This window comes from Plectropomus leopardus, chromosome 17 (genome assembly GCF_008729295.1).
Source record: "Plectropomus leopardus isolate mb chromosome 17, YSFRI_Pleo_2.0, whole genome shotgun sequence".
NCBI lineage: Eukaryota > Metazoa > Chordata > Actinopteri > Perciformes > Serranidae > Plectropomus > Plectropomus leopardus.
Window position 1 is genome coordinate 5668911 of NC_056479.1, and position 23197 is coordinate 5692107.

Consider the following 23197-nt stretch of genomic DNA (forward strand, 5'->3'; position numbering starts at 1 on the left):
CAGTATCGATACATCCAGGTGCCTACATGAATAGAGAGTCATGCTGAGACCAAACAGAGACTCGGTTTCTGGTGTGGTCACGTTATTTTTAGCGTGTTTAATCGAGCAAACGTCTTTTCTTGCCGGTGACACTTTTGTTTTGAAAGCACCGTGTCGTACATCCGTTTTCAGGTAGCTAACTAGCTGAGTTGCTGCGGCTCTCACTGAAACACCATCATGGCAGCGGAGTGCGAGTGAGTTTGTTGACAGCATGATATTTGCCTTTTAAATCTCAAACACATTTCATGACAACCATTATATTTCATCCACGCATCATGTATTCAGTGTCGGTCATTGTGCTCTAACTAAAATGGTGAAATATTGACCGTCTGGCGCTGCTAACGTTAACTAGCTACACAGTGTTTGAGCTAACAGCCTAACGCTAGCTTGATTTGTGTGAACGTTAGCCTGTTATAAAACAGCACAGAAAGACAGCAGGATAAAATAACGAGTGTCTTTATATCTCCCCAGTGTGCTGTCTGAAATTGAGGTGCTGCAGTCCATCTACCTGGATGAACTGCTGGTCAACAGGAAAGAGGACGGGTGAGACATATAGCTGCATTTCCATCATTTTGCCTGATTAGCTTTGGCTTTAAGTTATGATTATTTAGTGCCTTAACATTTCAGTACATGTCAGTATAGAAGTGAGGACTCATACAAAATGGAAAACTCTATATTAAAGAAACCAAATCAGAGTTTGGACCTGCACCGGTGCATGAGATGTTTGTGTTCTTCCACTGTAAAGCTAACCACATTTGAACATCTGGGTAATAATGTTGAATGTGGAAAGTACAATAAAATACAGCTGTCCTGGTTTAACACAAGATTTTGTGACTCAAATAGTATCTAGACACGATCACAAGTTTTAATAGCTGATAACCTAAAATTATTATAATAATCAGATATAAGAGTGAACCCTTTGGAACTTCATCATCATCAGTTTTCATGTGCTGTGATCAGACATCTTTCACAAGCATTTTAATCTTTGAAACACGAGTAAATTGGTTTAATTTCTTTCAAAAGCATGGCAATAAAGATATTACGCAACTTGGCAAGAATTAGTACAATGTGATAAGGAAATGACCGAGAAAAAATAGCTGAGAGACAGAGGAAAATTATCCAAAAAAAGGGGAAAATAAAAACTTTTCATTTTTATTGCAGTTATATAAATACAATTATGCTGCACAAAAATATGTATTCATTAACATCATATTGTAACACCTTTTGTTTTGTGTGTGTTTTTTAAAAACTTTTCTTTGTGCTGTTTTTCAGGTAATTTTCTTGTAGGCCTAGCTTTTTATGAAATTTTTTGCTCAGTTTTGGGTCATTTCTTAGGTTGCACATTGCCCTCTATTTATTTATTTAATTAATTAATTATTTTTCAGAACTCAAGCAATCTGCTCTTGTTTTAAATGGGTAAATAACGAGAGACACATTTTGATCATCATGATGATTGGAGCTGGAGGACAGACTGTTATTAAGTTGACATCAAAAATGTAACTAAAACTCTGTGATCTCATGGGAAAAGTATCATACCAGCCTTTATTGGATAATTTGTTCAATAAAGAGCAGTGCTTATCATATTTATATAGCTGTTAAAATTTGACCTAAGCTCCTTGATGGGCCACAACTAGTAAATAAATGAGTATAGCATGCTCAAACGTGATCATGAACCAGGTCAATGAATTCATATTTCACTCACACTTTATATTTTGGACATGGGCCAGTCTTTTTAACTAATAAATCCTTTCAGTTAATTAAATATCTCGTCTGTACTGTAGTGTTTTGCACTTAAGCAAAGAAACACTGAATTAACAGTCTCTCTCCCATAGCCTTTATATACAGTCTCTGGTCTCTACGCAGAGAAAATGCTCTGTGTAGCCTGTTTGGCACTGTGATGTTGTGTTATTGCATCAGGCTGGTTGATATCATTCCCAGACTCCTCTGGCCTCATTATAAACACTGTGCTGTGCCTTGCAGGGGCTGGGAGGTGAGCCTGGTCCTGTACCCTTCCACAGCAGAGGACTCTGTCTCCCAGTTTGTGCGACTCACACTGACTTTGACCCTCGATCAGCAGGTACGCGCTACATTATCTTATCATGCTCCCTATAGAACTCAGTGGTGAAATTTTGGAAGTGAAAATCCTGTTTGTGGTCTGAATTGAGAACTTGATTATTAGCTATTAATGTCATAACTGTCCACGGTAGACTTACCACAAGCTGTGAGATTGTTAAAAATATGGTATGTACTCCTTTAGAAGCCACAAATCTGTATGACATCGACTTTTTTTTAAGAATTAAATGTAGGGATTAGGGGTTCGACAGGTTATCGGCCTGGTTGATAATTGGCATTTTGCCGATATCTGTATTGGCGCTTTATTTTACTGATTGCAGATAAGATTAATTAATGAAAAAGTGGGTATTACACTCAACCACCACGAGGGAAGACAGTCTGCATTAAGATGAGACCACTCTGTCTCCTCATTCTGCAGTCGTACATGTTATAAGAACAGCAAGGCGGCATAATAGCTGTTATTCTCACCTTGAATAGGCGATGTAAAAGGGGCTTCATTCTTTGTGTTGTGTTTTATTGATACACTGCCAACATTTTGTCTGCATGGCTCACAGCATCAGTGTATCTGTAAGGTATTATAAAGGAGAACACTGCTAGATTCTAAATCCCATTAAAAACACCAAAATCAATAATGTGTTCATCTGTCTTTCAACGCTTTCTGACTTCCTCTCTGTGGCTCTCTGCTCCAAGCCCAATGTTTCCTACAGATTTCAAAAATATAAATCAGGCTTTGACACAGATAATACACATTAGCAGATATTGGTTTTGCGATTTGTTGAGTGACAGAAATAGCAAATATTACCAGACTTATCATTTAAGGCTCAGTAAAAAAAAAAACTGACCAACATAAGTGAAGTTTGACTTTCCTCCCTGTTTTGTGTGCTTAGTATCCTTCGTCTTCTCCAGCCATCTCCATTAATAACCCACGGGGGCTTTCTGATGACAAAATCAGCAGGTAACCAGCTGAAGCTGTGGACTGATCAGTATCAACACTTTCTGCTCAGGAAATGTTTGATTTTGAGTGTAAAATCCTGTAATTATGTGCAACTGCTCTCTCTTAGTGTCCAAAAGTGTCTTCAGTTGGAGGCTCAGTCCTGTCTGGGTTCACCTGTGTTATATCAACTCATTGAGGTCACTTTTTTTAAATCTATAATTTAAGAGAATATATGATTTTACTGGATGATTTTCTGTTGAGCTAATGAAGATAATTGTGAGCAGTACTGCTGCTTGAAGTCAAGTATCTAACTGTTCTTTTTTTCTCCTCCAGAAAGCGAAAGAAATCCTGACCGAAAGCAATATTCCTCATGGAAACTGTGTCATTTGCCTCTATGGCTTTAAGGTACACATGACTCAGCAATAAAATGCTGATACATAATAATGTGAGAAAATGTCAATGTTGTGTTTACAGCTTTCTCTGCTCCTCCGAGTGAGCAAAAAATCATTTAATGCAGGACTCTATTCTGCATTTTTCCAGAAATTAGTGAAAAATCTGTACCTGCTGAAAAAATCGATAAAACATTCATACATTCATGCTTCTACATACACTGTGTGTCCTCAGGAGGGAGAGACGTTCTCCAAGACAAGCTGCTATCACTACTTCCACTCGCACTGCCTCGGTCGCTACGCCAGCCACTCTGAGAGGGAGCTCCGGCAGAGGGAGAAGGAGTTAGAGGAGGACAAGACCAGAGAGAGAACAGACCAACAGGTCAGCCGAAGAGTTCGGGTCAAAGAAATCTTTGTGTCTTTATTTTCACTATTTAATCACGGACTCTCTCACAGGAGCTGACTGTGGTGTGTCCGGTCTGTAGAGAGCCTCTAACATATGACGTGGATCAGCTTCTGTCCTCCCCTGCACCCCAGCTGCCTGAGGTAACACCGCATTCTATTGCACACTTTTAAAAGTTGTGTCCAAGGTCGAGAACAAACTTTCAGGCTCGACAGTTCGACTGTTTGAAAAATGAAAACAGTGAAAGGTCTTGTGTTTTTCACTCAGCTGGACGAAGCAGCGATCGGTTCAACTTTTCAACAGAAGTGGTGTGAACTCCAGAAGCTTTTGGAAAGACAGAGGTCCAAAGGCGGGATCATTGACCCGGAGGTGGAATCAAATCGCTTCTTCATCCACACCAACGAGGTAAGAATGAATCTGACACCATAGAGGTCACATTTAGATGCATTAACACTCTTCATACCAGGCTTATATCTCTACAAGCAACCGAAGGTGTCACAAAGAGGTTGGTCTCAGCAAAGATCAAATTGTCTCTGATTCTTTTGATAAAGTTTGATATATGTTGCATGTCTCCATTTTCTGATGTTGAACCTGTCATACCATGAGTGTGTGGGGCCGATTTCATACGGCCATGCACACATTTAGAATGTACTGCTTATTATAGTAAGTTCATTAATTTCCTTTCTAACAGATAAAGGAATTGTCTTTTTATCGATCATACTACGTATCACTGACTACATGCATTTCTGAAATTTGCTTCAGGAAAAGTGTTAAAAATACAGACTCAGCAAAAGGTAGAAGATCTTCTCAGTGTCTTCTCATTCAGAAAAACTGGGCTTAAAGTACCAAAAACACAGAGTGAGGTGTCGTCCATTATGGTGTAAAATCAAAGACGCCATAGGATTTTTTCCTCATTCTGTGCGCCCACTGGTAAAACCAACTGAATGATTTTCTTCACAACAGAGTTGGTTTAAGTTGTTAAATGTTGAAGTGTGTGTTGGTCAGCCGGTCTGGTTTGTGTAGCTGCTAATTGCTACTTTGCTCGGTAAAGTCTCTGGGTGATGGCGTAGAAAATATTTACAATACACTTCATGTTGATTTCAGAAATGTAATTATTTAGACAATGAATTAAAAAAAACAAAAAAACAGACAGACCTCTTCATGAGTTCTTTTTTTTACCTTAGCCACACTTTGTGGAGTTTGAGTCACAGGTGGATAATTAATCTGTCGATGTGATCTGTGATGGATTAGAGGCCCTCTGGGCATTTCAGTACATTTCAGTTTTATGTCTGTTGAATAAATGTTGAATCAGTGTAGGTCAGAGAGGAACTGAAAAACATGGAACTCTATTAGGTCTCCAAATATTACATTTGTTCAAGAATTTACACATCTGATACACATCTGGCTGCAGTTTGAGCATAGAAACTTAAAACTTCTTAGGTGATATTAAGGGAAAACTAATATTTTGGAAAATCCTCCTGTTTGCTGTCAAACCCAGAATCAGATACGAAGATGGATATCAGTTTCATCTCTGTGCTGGGAGAAAAAACTGAAAGCAGGTGCTGCATGCCGAGCTCCATCAAAGTGTCAAATTACACCTACATACAGCTCCAAAGTTGCCTTATTAACACTGTTCCTCTATAATGTTATATAAAACACTTACAGTGATGCGTGTCAACTCCCACAGACTCCATCTGCTGCTGAAAACGGAAACCTGGACGCGGATGTCTCTCCTGGCCCCACAGTACCCTCTGCTTCTAATGTGTCCTCTTATGAAACTAGTGTCAGAGCGGACATGTTTGTTCCTGGACTGTCCCACTGCAGAGGCGGTCAGGGCCAGAGGCGTCAGAACCAGATGAGGGGGCCGAGGAGAGGAGGCAGATCCAGACCACAACACCGAAGAGCCGCCCCTATCACAGAGCACCTGGATAAACTGTCTCTGTCCTCAGACTGCACTGAAGGACCAATAAAAGCCAAAGCTCAGGGTAACCATGGCCACCAGGTGCAAGTAAACGCAGAATTCTGTCAGTCTGAGACAGGCAGGGGCGTCCCCGTAGAACAACAACGGACCCAGGTGTCTCCAGATGATCAGCCAGTGTGTCAGGCAGCCTTGGAAACTGAGTGGCCAAAAGATGCTGGAGACTCTACAGGGGGTCGTGGTCACCGTGGAAGGAGAAGGGGTCCTCACCGACCTGTTCCAGACACCAGTGGCCCTGGACCCGCACGCTACCACTGGGACGGGCGGGCTTCAAGAAGCAGGGGAGGGCCCAATAACCTGTACAGCAGAGGAGGGGGACCCCGCCGGGGTCACGGTAGGGGCTTCCAACACAAAGTGGTGGAGAGGGAGAGGGGAAGAGAGGAGGTGCTATGACAAAGGGCAACAGGAGGGCCAGTGAACAAGCGTATGTGTGCCTCCATTATCAGTTTGCATAGATTAAAGCCCTGCACCAGAAACAACATTCACCGTAGTATCCTTTCCTCCTGTACATTGCTGTTATCCTGGTCTCTGGTATGCACTTTCATGCACACTAATATCAGATACAGATGGTTGTTGCTTTTTGTTGTGGTGCAATATGACTTGAAAGAACTACAAATTAAATTTTCTCTGGATGTCAGTATGTTACAGTGTCTGTATTTCCTGTAATATTCTGTAAAGAGGGTTCATTCCAGTTCAGTTCACTAACTCTGACTGTTTAAGACTTGGTATATCTCTTTCTTAAGAAATGGTGCTGTAATGTGAAGCAGCTGAAATTTTGCAGGAAATATTAGCAGAGCAATGCACCAGACAGATAAAGGCATTTTTAGAGGAATTTAAGTAAATTTAATAGTAAAAATTATAATGCTTTGTGCATTTTACATTGTAGCATTGCAATTAGTACTCTGCTTAAGGATCTTAAATAGTCTTCCTTAACTGTAGAGAGGTAAAATGGCCAAAAGAGATTAGCGCAGGCCCACAGTCAATGGGGCTGAAGTGGTCAAACCCCAAACCCTGGTAAGAATATGGTTCTTGCTCTGAAAGGAACCATTTTGCCCCAACATATTACGGTTAAATTAAAGAGCAGCTCTGGACATATCGATATCTATCTATCCATCTATCCATCTACCTATCTATCTATATATATCTATATCTATATATCTATCTATCTCTCTCTCTCTTCTATATCTATATCTATCTATCTATATATATATATATATATATATATATATATATATATATACTCATTAATTTTATTACAATTATTTTACCGAATTTAAACTTAACTCTTTCTGAAAATTACTATTTGAAGAGTCATTGCTGGATTAGACTACATAAAAATATCACCGTTGTGCGAAGACTCATGGGAGATGTAGTTGTTGAGTGTTGAAGCATCCTGGGAGGAAGAGAGGCGGAGCCTACATCCATAGGCGGAACCTACGTACCACCGACGCCATCTTGGCAGTTTTTCTTCTCTTTTTTTGTGGAGGACCAGCCCCTCTCATTAATCTCTGCGCAGGATCGCAGAGGCGTGTTGTTGTTTTCAAAACGACTGAGGTTATGACTGGCGGGAGCGATTTTCACAAAAGCTATAACAACAACAATAAAGACTCTGAGCCCAGGATGGATGTAGACATGGATTCCGGTCATTTGGAAAGTGAGCGGGGTGAGCTGGACAGTAATATCCCGGCTGCGTGCTCCTCTAACGGCAGTGGCGGGGAGGAGGACGAGGTGGAGGCCGTTGGCCGTGTTAGAGAAGCCGGGAGCTCAAGTAGCCAGCACACCCCGGATGGAGGCGGAGTGTTTCTGCGGCGGCAGGGAGCAGGAGGTGTCGGTCGAAATTGGGGAGACGTATTTATGTCAACGAGCCGACAAGACGTGGCGTGAGTGATCTGTTATATGTCTGATTCAGTTAGCAGATTGTCAGTGTTTGTAGCTGTACTTCTCATTCTTTTCGGAAGAAATTCACACCAAATTCCATTGAAATATAGTGCAAACTCATATTTATTATGTTGGAACTGGAGCGATAAGACGTGGCTCGACGATGTTTGATATCGTAATGGCCAGCAGGACTTTGGCATGGATGATGAAAACATCAGCAGAGCGAACATCAAGCTAGCCAACTCTAAAAGTTGGTATTTTCACCGGAGTAACTGGGCTAACGTTGCTGTTTTGTTGAGGCGTCCTATCCAGAAGATATAAAGCTTACATTTGTACTTGATAAAGATGACTTTGTTGGAAAGTCTCATGAACTAACGTTTCTTGTTGTCTTTTCAGATACAGCAGAGGTTATTCAGTCCCGCCTGAATGAACAGGAGGGCAGAGAGGAGTTCTATGTTCACTATGTAGGATGTAAGTACAGGACTAGTTTCTTATTTGTTAATGAATGCTATTGTCATTATATATACATATATATATATATATAATATTATGTGTCCTCTCTCCTGTACCTGCTATACCCTCATTTTTTCTTGTATCTTTCTTGATTTTCCCTTCCCTTACGTATCCCTTCAACTACTGCTTTACAATGATCTTCATCGCCTTTTCTTTGGCATGCAGTCAACAGACGCCTAGATGAGTGGGTGGGTAAGGCCCGCCTGGCACTCACCAAGACTGTGAAGGATGCAGTGAGGAAGAGCACAGAGATCGGAGGCGTCGGTGACTTGGGTGAACAGCCTGAAAGGAAGATCACTCGCAACCAGAAGCGCAAGCATGACGAGATCAACCATGTACAGAAGGTAGAGATGTTTTTTGTTGTTATTTCATGCTGTTTGTATGGTGACACTCATTTGTATAATATGGCTGATATTCATGTCATTGAGTTTTCCTTTGCAGACATATGCAGAAATGGATCCGACAACAGCTGCCCTGGAAAAAGAGCATGAGGCGGTAAGGTGGAGTGTGTGTGTGTGTGTGTGTGTGTGTGTGTGTGTGTGTGTGTGTTAGTTTCTCCAATAAAGATTACACAAGTAGAGAAAAAACATGACTACCTCATGCTGCTGCTCTCTATGTTCAGTTCATTTCTGCTGTGTCATCTACATAATTTGGAATAACTGGCTTATGTTTTTAACTTCTCAAATCCTTCCTCCTCTCGTGCCTCCCCCTCAGATCACCAAAGTAAAATATGTGGATAAGATTCAGATAGGAAACTACGAGATTGACGCCTGGTACTTCTCGCCGTTTCCTGAAGACTACGGAAAGCAGCCCAAGCTGTGGATCTGCGAGTACTGTCTTAAATACATGAAGTATGAAAAGACCTTCAGACATCACCTGGTCAGTGCAGCTTTCACCTCAGTTTAGGATGTAGGGATGTTTGTGCCTCTCATGGAATCATCTTTTTTTAAAATTTCACAACTTTTATGTTCTTTGCAAACAAAGATGTCACCAAGAAATAATAGTTGCTTGTCCATCCATCCTTTTGCCGTTATTGGAGTCTGAGAATGGAGGCGTGACTTCTAAAATTTAACTAACAGAGTTAATTAATATTTATTACTATTATTTTGTAAGAAAACTGTCTTTTTTCTGACTCAACCATTGGTGCATATTTTCCACCAGTGAAACCCAAACCCTTTAAAGTTTAGTACCACAATAACAGCAATGAAGTGATGTTCATCTTGTGCAGCCTGAGTGCAAGAGGTTTGACCTCTTTGACCTTTGTCTCTTCAGTCGAACTGTCAATGGAAGCAGCCTCCTGGCAAAGAAATCTACCGAAGAAGCAACATATCGGTGTATGAAGTGGATGGGCGCGACCACAAAGTAAGAACAGCTGGAAAAGTCTGCCACCTGAACAATAATATGGATGATCAATAATATGGATTCCTTCCCTAGCGGAAGTGAATCTGGACTTCTGATTAAGTTAAAGTTTATTTTGTAAGAGAGATGTTTTTTAATATTGTTTGTCATTGTCTCTTTTTGCAGATCTACTGTCAAAATCTTTGTCTACTAGCAAAACTGTTTCTCGACCACAAGACTCTTTATTTCGACGTAGAGCCATTTATCTTCTATATCCTCACTGAAGTCAACAAACAGGGAGCGCACATCGTCGGCTACTTCTCCAAAGTAAGGCCTGTTCAACATTTAGAAATTTAGAAATGTTTGAATTCAGAAGAATAACATAGTAGCTGGAGAAAACCTCAAACTGAAATTGACTTTTTGTTTGAACTTGTGGTGTTTTTTTCAGGAGAAAGAGTCTCCAGATGGGAATAATGTGGCATGTATTCTCACGCTGCCACCTTACCAGCGCAGAGGCTACGGAAAGTTCCTCATTGCTTTTAGTAAGTGAGAGACCACGACAGTAACTGTAGTGTGTGTGTCCGAGTGAGAATCAGGTAGCGGTTGAATATATTTGGCTTTTTCTATTCATTAACTGTATTCATAATAGGTTAGCCCATAAACTGCCCAAAATGATAAACAATCGTCAGAGTTTACCCACAAATGAATCTTTTCTTTGGTGCCGACACCAGTCAAAAAATGTGATCACAACATTCTTCATTTGATAGTGAAGTTAAACAGAGAGAAAAGAAGTAGCAAGACGTCTTCAGATGTTTGTCAAATCTGTACGTCACTTTTAGGTGATGATCAGATGCATATTAAGTGCTCATCAACACAAGTTGTCGGTCTGATTTCCTGAGTAGTTTAAGCAGGAATCTGCGTGTAATTGTGAACTCACCGTGGTCTCATGTTGGTTTCATTTTGACTTTCTTGAAACTGTACATCGGCTGGAGTTACGTAAAAGAGCCAAATTCAGGAAGATCAGCTCACTCAAAACACAGTCTTCACATGAATGTATTTTCAGCAAAACACACGGCCTGTTGCATCATGGAATAGTCTCCCACGTAGTAGGAGTTCAGTCAGAGGAAAAGCAGGTTTTAAAAAGATATCAAGATCTTAGTTACACGTGCATGATTTCATTTGAGCTTTTTGTTGTGTGTGTTTTGTTGGCTCAAGTCTGCAGGTGGTTATTATGTTTTTTTTGGCCAGTTTAGACCGATGATGTTTCTGGGACTGTGTGTTGTCCTCTTTGAGCAGCTGTGGTGTGTTGTTGGTTATTGGTATTTGGTTTGTTGTCAATTATTTTTTAATTGTTTGTTTAATGTTGATTTGGGTTAGATAGTTCATTAAATTAATTAATAAAAAAAAAACGTGGGATTTCAAAGTTGTTAATGACCAGTATGACCATAACGGGGTTGGGTAAAGTTTCTGAGTTCTTTCTGGTGTTCAATAGTCAGAGAAGAGACACACACACACACACACACACACACACAGCCATTTATTTGTGTACTTATTTTATTGTTTACTATTATTATCATTATTGCTGTTGTTGTAATGTAATGTTATGTTGTTTTGGACCTCAGGAAGACTAGTAGTCACTTCAGCGTCAGCTAATGGTGATTCTTCTAATAAACAATAAACCGCTGTAAGTGTGTCACCGCGTTTGCGTTAGCGTTTGTGTTTTTGCTGCTGTGTGTAGGCTATGAGCTGTCTAAGCTGGAGAGTGCAGTCGGGTCTCCAGAGAAGCCTCTGTCTGATCTGGGGAAGCTGAGCTACAGAAGTTACTGGTCCTGGGTCCTGCTGGAGATCCTGAGAGACTTCAGAGGAACGCTGTCCATCAAAGACCTCAGGTAGAGAAGAGACACACACACACACACACACACACAGAGTACTGTAATAAGATTCGTAACAACCATCTTCTTAGCTCAAACTTTTAAAAGCTTCTGGTAAACCTTCCTCCCTCTTTTTTTCCTCTCCAGCCAGATGACCAGCATCACGCAGAGCGACATCATCAGCACACTGCAGTCGCTCAATATGGTGAAATACTGGAAAGGTCAGCACGTTATCTGTGTGACACCCAAACTAGTGGAGGAGCACCTGAAGAGCGCCCAGTACAAGAAACCTCCAATCACAGGTGAGCCCAGACCTTTGCTATTTCGCGTGTGCGCTCTTTTATTCCCTAATTCCAAACCTGGCTGTAACGTAAACAACAAAACCCAAATTTAAATGTTATCAGAGGGTAAAATTAGAAAATGTTGATTAATTTGATATTGTAGCCCTGAGATAATGTCAGTGATTAAGACTGAAAATGAATTTTTCATATTTTGACATTTTATGTTTAGATCCCACAATTAACTGATTACTTAAATTTTTTTTAAAAAAAGCCTATAAGTTGATAATGAAAAGATTTTTTTTAGTTTAAGCTCAAGTGAAAACACTTTGTTTTGCTTTAGACAACTTATGGATAGACATCATCACTAAGGCTTTTTGTACTCGTTAGCACAGGATGCCTTTTTTTGTAGCAAAACCATTACATCTATGTCAGCAGAATGTGTGTGTGTGTGTGCGCGCGCACACACGGGCGGCTCAAAGACAGTTACACCCTCTGCTGAGCTTTGTAATTACATCATTTGAACAGCCTAAATAAGTTGTGTTATTGTGGTAAGCAGTGTGCTAAAAAGTGAAACAAGATACTAACAAAGAGTGGGTAGGTCATTTTAAATCGAAGTGATTGGTGCACATTTTTGTATTTGTGCTTTTTGTAAGTATTTACATTTAATTGGCAGCTTTGCTTACTTTGTTGCCGTTTTTTCTCACAGTTCTGTGGTTCTTATCAAGTGTGAGATATTTTTACTGTCAGAAAAGACGATATCTCAGACTCGAAATTAATACTCAGAGGCTGATGTGAACAGTTTTTCATTTGGTTGCTTGTAGTTGCAGCGATAAACTGGTTTCAAGGCATGCCAGGGTGTGAAAATTGATGGTTATCATATCTTGTACATTTGCTTACCAAAGATATTGAAAAATGCAATTGGACAGAGAATCTCACCTTGTATTTGAGTTATTTTCAAATGGAGACTTTTTACACATACTTTAAGAAACATACTTAAAAAAAAGTATTTTCAAGTTTCAACTATAGAAATAAAACGGTAGATTAACTGGAAAAAGACCTTTTGTTTTAATTCCTGTAAGGGTTGTTGAAACCGACAGTAATACTTACAAAAAACCTGGAAAAGTCATGGAATAAGCATTTTCCAGGCCTGTTTAAGTTTTGGAAAACTAAATGTACCCTGACAGGAATTTTGATTCACAAACCTGTATAATAACATGTGATATGGACCGTTGTAACTTTGAAAATCCAATGACAATTTCTGGTTTTACAGTTTCTGGTTTTGATAATTTGTGCAATTTTTTGTGAATTAAAAAAAAACCAAACAAAAAAAGCCAAATAATGTCTTTAAAAAATCCCCCAAAAACATTTAAAGGCCCTCTTTTTAAAGACATGCCTTCCAAAAAATATTTTTAAAGACAAAACAAAAATGACAAGAGAAATTGCCAAAATGTTCTCTTTAATAATTGCCATAAACAAATAAATTTTAAAAAAGCCTAAAATTTGGAAAAAGAACCAAAAAAGGAGTATTGATGTTTGTTTCAGAGAATGCATGGTCTTTAAAATTTGCCTCAAAGTCATGGAATAGTCGTGGAATTTTTTTGGTAAAAATGTATATGAATGTATATCAATAAATATTTCTGTGATACTGTATATACTGTATATACTGTATAGTATATTCTGAAACGGTAATCGTACTGTTAAAATCTCATATCGATGCTGTCCTAAGGGTAATACTGTCAAATATGACATGAACACGTCATCAGACAGTGCAGACAGTCAATGCAAGGAACACATTTTGTGATTGTCTTCATGTATCATCTTTCTCCTTTGTGTGCGTGTTGTCTCTTTCACAGTGGACACTATGTGTTTGAAGTGGGCGCCCCCCAAAAATAAACAAGCCAAGCTGTCCAAGAAGTGATGGATGGAGTCAGTGATGCCACATTTGTTCAGCAAATCAATCTGCCAAGTTCCCCCTTTTCTCCTCAAGTGGCAAAATCTCTGCTGTTCTGAAAACTGTATATAGTCATTAGTAACATTTGTCAGTATTTTCTTAAAATATGAAAACAAAAAATCCCACATTTGTCTGTTGATTTATTCTTTCCTGAATATCAGCTGGTTCTAAAAGTCTTAAAAATCTGATTTTAATGTTTTTTCTTAAACAAAAGAGTCATTAATTTGTGATTTAAATAGCTTGCCATCAGCTCTTTGAATACAGGAGAATACATTGATATTTAGATGGGTAGATACCATTTTTACACCAACAACCAGAGTTTGAACTGTGTTATTTTATAATTTAGAGTCAAGATAAATAGATAAGGTGGTTTAAATATAATAATCTAATAATCTCGGTTGTAATTGAGTAGTTTTCATGGTTTATGTTTGTGCTTCTGAAAATCATCTTTATTCTTTATAGGCAAAGAATAAAGATGATTTTTAGATGAGACCTGCTGACCTCTGTAGAGTAAAATAATGGAAGGACTACAGACGTTTGTCAGAGCAGACATTGTGACGAATAAGGGCTGCAATCCATTCAGTTGTTTCAGTTGAAGGGCCGTGACACTCTGCATGCTCGGTGACGGGTAGAGCTAAACGGAACGAGGCCGTACAGATGTGCTTCCTCTCACCTGAACCGCCTTCAGTGTCAAGTCAGTATGTCTGCTGTGAAGACGACGGGTGACAGAAAAACGTCCTTTATTGTTTTTTTTTTTACTGAAGAAATGTAAAGTAATTCCCTCCAAGTTAAGAACAATAAAAGGATATTTATTAGAGCTGATACTGCTGAGAGGACAAACCGATAAAGTGGCTGAACAGAGGGATGCTACGCCTCCGTTGTTGCGTTGCGGAGTTCAGCAAGAGGTGAGGATTATTTTTCTTTTTTGTGATAGATAAATTGTGACAGTATATGTTCTGTTTGTGTGCTTCTCAGCAGCAGCTGTAGCATTGGACAGCTTGTTGGCATTGGAAATAACCAGTATATCTTGGGAAGGTGTCTAAAATGAACAGTTCAAGTCTTTAAAATTTGGTACTGTTTATCTCTAATTTAGATACATTAAGAATTCACAGTTTAGTCAAATATTTACGTTTTTTTTCAAGTTTCCAAAACAGAAACAAATAATTGCCAGGCAATAAATCTCCAGACTTAACACAGATTTAACTGCTCAGGAAACCATTCACCGCTGGTCCATGGTTTTGATGTAACTACAATAATAGACACAAGGGGGCAGCAGCGCTCTGACTACTGATGATTTACAGCCATTTATTACAAGTAAATCACCCCAAAATGAACGAATTCAGTTCTATTTTAAAAGCAGCTTCTTTTTTCTTTAAAGTACCTTATCTTAAAAATCATGTTTCATTCAGTGATGTCTGATAACAAGTACACATTTGTTTTCCATAGAGGAGCCATAATTAATAGTACACTTTATTCCATAAAAAGAGAAAAACTGAAGTGAAGTAGGTTCCACTGAAAACCTCAGTTTCAATTTAGAGGTTTACTGGATTTTGAGTTTTGGCATATCAATATCTGGGAGTAAAATAATATATATATAATTGTTTTCAAGCGTTTTATTTCAGGGATCTATCAGACTTGCAGAAGATGTACCAAAGCAAGATATTTAACAGTTGAACAATATCAAAGATGACAATATCAAACAGTAATTACGTTTTGAACATTATGCTGTAAATTTAATTATTTTTATGGATAAAAACAAAGCAAAGATATACACAAAAGGCACCTAATTGTCAACTATTGCTTTGTTATTGTATGTGTAGATATCTGATTCTTATGCTTGGCCTGCCCTGTAATATTCTTTAGAGGCCACTTCATGCTTTTACAAAGAAAACCACATCAGAATTTCATCATGTTTTTTGTGCATTGCAGGACAACAGAGGACAGACCAGCTGGATGGTGGAGAGCCCGAGCTCAAATCTTGAATTAACTGGTGAGTCAAAAACACCTCTCCTCCCTTGTCTTAATTCTTGTTTGCCTAATGTTGTGTTCAGAGGTGTATTAACTTTTCGAAACAAATCAACAGTGATATCAGTTTTCAAACCATGATCTTCATGTTCACCCAGTAGGCAATTTTATTAGAATAATCAATTATGTTTATATGTAAATGAATGTTGTGCAGTGCAGATGAAGCTGATGTTAATTTCTACCTGAATCATCAGGAATGGTTAAAAGAATTTCTGTCTAATACACCCTAATAATGACTTAATACAACTTATCCCATCAAAATATAATGTTCGGAAAATGAAATATATAATGTTGCTGAATTATATTATAGGCAAACCATGTTATGAGATACTAATGATCTCATTTAATGTATTTTCCTTGTGGGAATGACTTATTGTGTCATAAATATTAGTCCTATAGTAACAATTAAAATTTAGTTTCTTATAATTTTAGATCATTTTTTTAAGTTTAAAAACTCCCCCACCTCAGTTTTTTCCCCCAGTGATTCCTGAATTTGTCCACCCAATATTTTCAAATGTGGAAAACCAAAAACAACAAAAAGCAAATCAATAGATGAATAATCTGTTTTATTTATTTATCCCTAAAATAATAATGTTGTGCATGAAGCTTTTGAACTGGCACTTTTCATGTGAGTCTAAAATTTACTAAAATATTTACAAAAAAACGTTTAATCACAGCAATTTTATATAAATAAAAAATGAAAATATTCCAGAGCATCATTTTGGTTTAAAATCCGAGCTATGGCCCTGTACTCAATCCACCAGCACTTTACCTCACCTCAAGTGATTCTAATGAAATCTTTGTTTGTAAATTATTCACATTACTAACATTAATTTACACTTAAAATCTCTTGAAAACCATCGTTACTCAAAATTGGCTCAGAGCATGAATATAAGTTTCTCTGCGATCATGACAGAACATTTTATAGCCGAGCTTTGCACAAATGCGAAATAGTCACCAAATTCTTAGAGACTTGATAAAGTAATTATACCCCTGTCCTCTGTGTGGCTCTGTGCGTATGTTTAAAGTGATGGTCAGTCACACGCTGACGACAGTCGGACAGCGGCTATCTCTGCTGCCACACTATCATAATTAGCTCAGTCCCTGCAGCTGTGTGTCATCGATCAGCTGTATTGATGATTCCATCACCGCTGGCTGTCGCTGCTCTTCATTGCAGATATGGAGCGCTTGTGAAAGTTCAATAATAAAAAATTTTTAAGATCTTTCCAGTTCAAAGTCAACAAGGAAGACCTGAGTCAGCAAAATCTAAAAAAACACTTAAAGCTGGTGAAGTTCTTTATTTTGATGTCAACAAAGCCCATAAAAAGACCAAAACCAACAACTTGTTAGTGCATCTCTCAATACTTTCTTATCAAAGGCTCCTATTGAAGATTTAAATAAAAATTAAAAAAGAAAGTATTTCATTTGTTAGGGACTATTTTCAGTAGTGGATAAATCCACATTTTGTGCTCTAGTCATAACCGTCCTGCTGCCCTACATACTCACTAGTCCAGGGAGTTTCTGGGGCAGCAGGACTGTGTGTGGGGGACTGAGTCAAAATAAACCACACAGAGTGTGTGCTCATGGTAACGAAGGGACATGTCACAGAGCAACAGTGTGGCTTATTGTGATTTTGGGAAAATAATGGAGCTCTGTTGCATAAAGAAGATATATTAGGCTTTGATATACCCACACTACACTTATTTGTAGATACATTCAGTTTTGGTTTTGGTCTTTTCGCACTTTAATGAGGATTGAATGTCACCAGACTTAAAAACCAAATGTCAGAATCGAAGCTGCAGATCTTCCAACGGTCACTGAATGTTGCTCCAAGAAAACTGACCGCGTTTAAGTGCTTTACATTATATGGTCTGTTAAAAGAGAGAGAGAGGACGTCTCTCCTTAATTCCACCCAGTTTGTGCCAATGAAATGAGATTTTCTGGCTCTATGATCACAGCAACCAAAAAACAAGACTTCAAAATGCCCCTCTGAAAACCCTATGATGACTTCACAAACAGTGCCGCCATATTATGATGTAATTTATGATCTAAATGTCTCAAATGAGTCTAAAATAATATTTAAAGCAAAAGTAGCCATTCATTTATGTAAAAAAATGCTTCGTGACATAAATAAAATTCCTGGATTATCTAAAAGTAAATTCATATTAAGTAGTCTTAAAAATCTACATTTATTATCAAAAGTAAAATGCCTTGTTAGGGAGAATGTTACACTCTTACACTTTACATTATTGGATAATTATAACTGATGCCATGATGTATGTTGAGAAATTTTCAGTTTAATTGCATCATTTTATAGGCCCATCATATGAATGATTGTATTTGAATTCTGAATCTGCAAAGTAACAACTAAATCTAGCTGTCAAATAATCTCAAGTGAAGTGTAAATAGGGGAGATCAGGGTTGGTTGGCACACTTTTCACTGTCTGATGTACTTCTTACTTCTTCTTTACATGAAAATATTCTAACAGCAGCAAATTAAAGGTCAAGGTCTCAGCTATAAATTAATGTTTCAATGTACAAAAATTTGTAAAATAAGATGACACAACGTTAAACTTTACAGTTAGAACAAAACAAAGCAATGTAAAACATTTGAACATTCAATTCAAACAAAAACTAGAAAACGTGAGTGTGTAATAGACTTTATGCCCAGATTAAAAAACCAACAATATTTTTATGCTATTTATCTGTAGAAATGTATAATTACTTTTGCCATTTACCATTCAAAATAAAATTTAAAATCTAAAAATCTAAACATTGTTTTTTATCTTTCTAAATAATTTTAATCTCTTAGAATACCATTATTATTGCAATTATTAATATTATAGCCAAACAACTCCAAAATCTCAAACCACCCCGCTCACATATGACTCAGTTTAGATATATATTTGTGTTAACCAGCGGCCATCACTCAAATTTTTTATAAAATGTAGCCACTTCCTTTGTCTCTATCGTTAACAAAGCTTTTAGTCAACAGACCATTTTTTCCTTTCGATACATAAAACTGGAATGTCACCCTCACCAAAAGAGTCAGTGACTTTCAGGTGTTTTAACACAGAAAATAAGTGCAAGTAAAGAGAGCAAATGTTTTGATGTCACATTTTCTTTTCTGTGACTTTCAAAGGACCAGAAAATAGCTGAACCAACTCTGATCTCCCCGACCTCAAAGAGTAAATGTACTTACTGTAATTGCATTCCTCAGTTTCTTTGGGAACTCAAAATCTATACTTAATTTTATTGAGGGGCACCTGAAGCCCTCAGCGTTACCTGTTCATACATGAGTGTGAAATGAGCTGCACAGGGACAGAAGAAAGGGAGATTCAGTTTTATTTTCAAAATTTGTACTTCAAAACCACTAAGGTCATATAAGGCATTCACAACAATTCATTCTTGTTTTTGGACATTTGACTCGACAGTTTTTGATGCTTTCAGAGAGGGTTTCCTAAAAGAGGAGTACAGCTAAGGCACAGCACTACTCCCAGAGAGAGAGACAGAGACAGAGAGAGACAGAGACAGAGACAGAGAGAGAGAACGATAAAGGAACGCAAGAAAAAGAATGGGCAATAATTCAGAGATGGCACTGAAAACAAACAAATAAAGAATTGCTTTGTACTGGATATAAAAGAAACAGCATTTAAGCGTGAGGCAAAAATAAAAGCATGAAAAAAAAACAAAGCTCAGCTGGGATTTTTCCTCCAGAGTCTGAAGACTTTATCATCATCTTTATCTTTGACACCGTCAAAATCTCAAAAGAAAAAAAACGTTTGTTCTATGGCACCATCATCACCACACGGCGTCCAAAGAGCCGGACCTCTCTATTAACCTAAACTACATCATCTGAGTACTGTCCAAAATACTCATTCACAGCAGACTCGCTCGTCATATGAAAAATACATATCAGACATACAATGGCTCTAAATTTTCAATCAACATCAAGCAGGAACAGAAAAATACATTTTCATTCTTTGTATTTTTCCAATTTTTTTCAATTTTCAAGACTTTCTTTTAGACTGGCATTAAGCACAAATGACTGCAGACATATAAAACTATTGAAAAAATGAAGTGAAGTATGTACCCAAACATGAAAGCTGCAGACATTCATGGTTGCAATAATTAATAATGTTAAAAATATATATACTTAAAATCTAAGAACTGTTGTGAAAATGAATGATGCAAACTCTGATCCAGATGACCGACAGATTAAAACGTAACAAAAAACATAAATACTAAATTTAAATAGCAGAGATTTGTACCAGGTCAGGGTTTAACCATTTCATTTCAGCACAACAATAAATCTTTTTCAGGTCTGTGTGAAAAATATCTTAAAAGCCAATGTATCCCTCATTACACTTAGAGCTCATTATATTTTACAGCTTTGCTTCCCAATCAAAATATCTGCATAAATATAGATTCAAATCTGCACTAAAGTTGGTCCTAACTTAATTATGTTATTTTGTTCATAAAACAAAACCTGCCTTACAACTTTTCAAAACAATTTTTTTTACAGGCTACAGTAGGTTTCACGATTTAATGATAGTTTTGTTTTACGTTTATTTGCATATGAAATCAAATCATTCAAATGTACCTTGACTGTGCCTCTTGCGTCCAGGTAAATCCTTAATTTAGTGTCAGTTAATGACTGATGCTCTCTGCATGTTTTGTTCCTGTGTTCTGCCGTATTTGTTTGTACAGCTGAACAGAAAAAGGCCGTTTCGATACCTTTCTGATCCACAACTCAAACATCTGGTAACATCCGCACCATGCGTCCGTCATTTCAAATAATAAATTATATATATAGAATCTTTTCTAGAATAAATATGACGTACTGATCATGTCCTTAAGTGCTGACTGTCAGAACAACAGTTCGTTCGGGGAAAACCCCACTGCTCTCCAGTTTTGGTCCCAAAAATATTGCAATATGGCAACTACATACACTGTAATAATTTAGTAAAAATGATAAAATATTATTTTTTATAGTAATGAAAAATATAACTAACTGAACATGGACTGCACCAGCAAGGATTAGGACATGTTTTTTGAGATTACCTTGCACCGTTTTGATTTAAAATCACACAGTATTTAAAAGTATTTATGTCGTACTTTGACATTTTGAGAACACTTATTTGCTTTCTTGAGTCTGATCAAAACCACTCTGTCTGTCTGATTAGCTTAGCTTTGCATAAAATCCTCCTACCAGCACCTTTAAAGCTCACTGATTAACATGTTACTTTTTTTTATTTGTACAAAATGTGTATAAATGACAATTTTGGGATGACAAATTTGGAAATGGGGTGGACAGCCTTTTTTGGGTGAGGGGTGGTACAGTGACTTCCTTGAGTGAATCAGGGATCTTTAGGGGTGCTAATGGGCACGTTTTGTTACCTTTGGACAGAGCCAGGCTAGTTTGTTTTTCAGTCTTTATGCTTAGCTACCCTAACCAGCTGCTAACTGTAGCATAATTTTACTGCACAGACGTGAGTCTAATCTATACGTCTAACTCTCCGTAAGTAAATTCATTTAATTCTGTGAGAACATATTTCTCAGAATGTCAAACTGTTGCTATGAATGGGACTGCCATTATAAACCTGTTTAGCTACACTATGCAATGAAATCCAGTTTTAAACTAAATTTGATCTTTTTTTTACGTAACTGTAACACTGTGTTAAGAGCGGATGCTGAGCTGTCATTGTAAATCAACACCATTCATAATGTACATTGTTTCTCAATATAACTCACTGTGAACATGTTAAATCAACGTTCTACCTCCATTAAAAAAACATTAGCAAAATAAATCTGTTTTCCACTGGTCCTTAAAACCACACAGTGTAACCTTTATCCTTACTGGTGCAGCACAGACTTGGTATGAATATTTTATGTCTTGGCACAAAGTCAATCACTGAGCAGCATGGAAATCTGAAGGTGCATCTGATTGCTTGGGTGGCCTCCGCCTCCTCACCTGCTTCATCCAAACTCAACTCAAAGGAAACACACATTAAATACTTAATGCACGTATATGTAATTTCTAATATGGATGGATCAGAGTTATTATATTTAAATGTACAAAATAAGTTGTTTTGTTTTTACCCACCATCAACTTGTTCTGGTTATTCCTATCTGACATTGATGAAGAAATATTGAATCTCTGTTGCAGCGATGTCTAAAGTTTGACATTTTGAACATTTTGAATAGTCTAGCCCTGAAATAACTATTGCAGTAGTAATAGTATTGCAGTTAATTTTAGTAATAATCAAATAATTCCCTGTTTAAATCTCATTAAAATTAGGACTTGTTGTTTTTATTTAGTTCTGTAGTATAAATTATATATCTAAAGATGTCAGTGCTGAGACATATACAGCACAGTTTACATCACTAAGGCTTCACTTGTGCTCTGCTAACTGCTGATGGGCATTTGCTGATTCATTCAGATTAAAAAATCAGTTTAAAAGCATTAATGGACCTGTTAATATAAAATATTGTAACTGCTAATAAAAATGTGCTATGAGAACATCTGTCTTAGTTTCAGATATGTAGCTGCACTACGTAGCACTGTGTTTGTAATAAACTCGTCGCTGTGAAGCAGTTTGAAATGAGAGCAGATGAGTCAAAGGGCAGTGAGGACGCCAGATCACCCAAAACTGACCGACAAACTTTTACCATCAGTCCCGGCAAACACTCAAAGGCCTTTAGAAACAAAGGCGGACGTTTTTGTCCAAAAAACAAATCTCACTCGCTGCAAATATCAGCATATCAAATATTAGTCACTGACTAAAAAAAAAAAATGTTTTATATAAACTTCAGAATAAATTACTCACGTAGCAGTTGCACGCTTTGACACAGTCACATCAGTTTGTACAGCAAAGAGCAGATTTAAAAATGTGTGTACATTGAAATAAAAGAGGAGGTGAAGCTCTTCTGAGTTCCAGCATAGCGGACGTCTCACACTAAGTCTGAAGGATTCAGACATGGCACAGAAAGAAACAACTCTGAATACAGAGCCGCGCGGCATCAGGGGAGAAAAGTGTTCTTAACAGGTGGTTTAAAAATGGTGGACAGTAACTCAGTGCCTTTACTGAAGTATAAATTTAAAATATCTTGACCACAAATATTGGACTTTTTACTTCACGACATCTACTGGACAGCTATAGTTACTGGTTACCTGCAAATATATATTTTACATAAATATACAGCAGCAATTTATGAAATGACTCACTTTTCATAGATGAAAAATTCTTCTACAGTGTGTAAAGCAGTAAAATTAGATCCACCTTGACCAACTACAAATTAACAAGCTGTATCCTCCAACAAAAAGCCCAATTTCTTTGACACCTCTTTCAATTCAGACATTTTTGGGGGTCCATGAATGCAGCGCAAAGTGGTTTATTGATTTGTCAATGCAGTCGAAGCTGATCTGATCAGATCAGATTAGATCGATGGATGAGAGGAGCAGCTCCGAGATTGTGGTGCAATCAATAACTGAATGAATGGTATGTGTGTGTGTGTGTGTGT

The 23197-nt window shown here is 37.6% G+C and overlaps 2 protein-coding genes across 2 annotated transcripts; both read left to right on the plus strand.

Annotated features, from left to right (window-relative positions):
- Positions 1–168: 168 nt before the first annotated feature.
- rnf25 (ring finger protein 25) lies at positions 169–6461 on the plus strand. Its single transcript, XM_042505201.1, has 10 exons — positions 169–233; positions 511–582; positions 2020–2116; positions 3000–3067; positions 3174–3243; positions 3380–3451; positions 3671–3817; positions 3892–3981; positions 4106–4243; positions 5526–6461. Exons 1-10 carry the CDS (start codon positions 217–219, stop codon positions 6207–6209), a joined length of 1455 nt encoding a protein of 484 aa, XP_042361135.1. The 5' UTR covers positions 169–216; the 3' UTR covers positions 6210–6461.
- Positions 6462–7337: 876 nt separating this feature from the next.
- Positions 7338–13767, plus strand: kat8 (K(lysine) acetyltransferase 8). The gene is given in 12 exon segments (XM_042505202.1): positions 7338–7616; positions 7618–7696; positions 8091–8165; positions 8373–8551; positions 8649–8702; positions 8922–9086; positions 9480–9569; positions 9732–9872; positions 9994–10087; positions 11284–11434; positions 11564–11718; positions 13551–13767. Coding segments are annotated over 12 exon segments (1491 nt in total). The 5' UTR covers positions 7338–7373; the 3' UTR covers positions 13616–13767.
- Positions 13768–23197: the final 9430 nt, after the last annotated feature.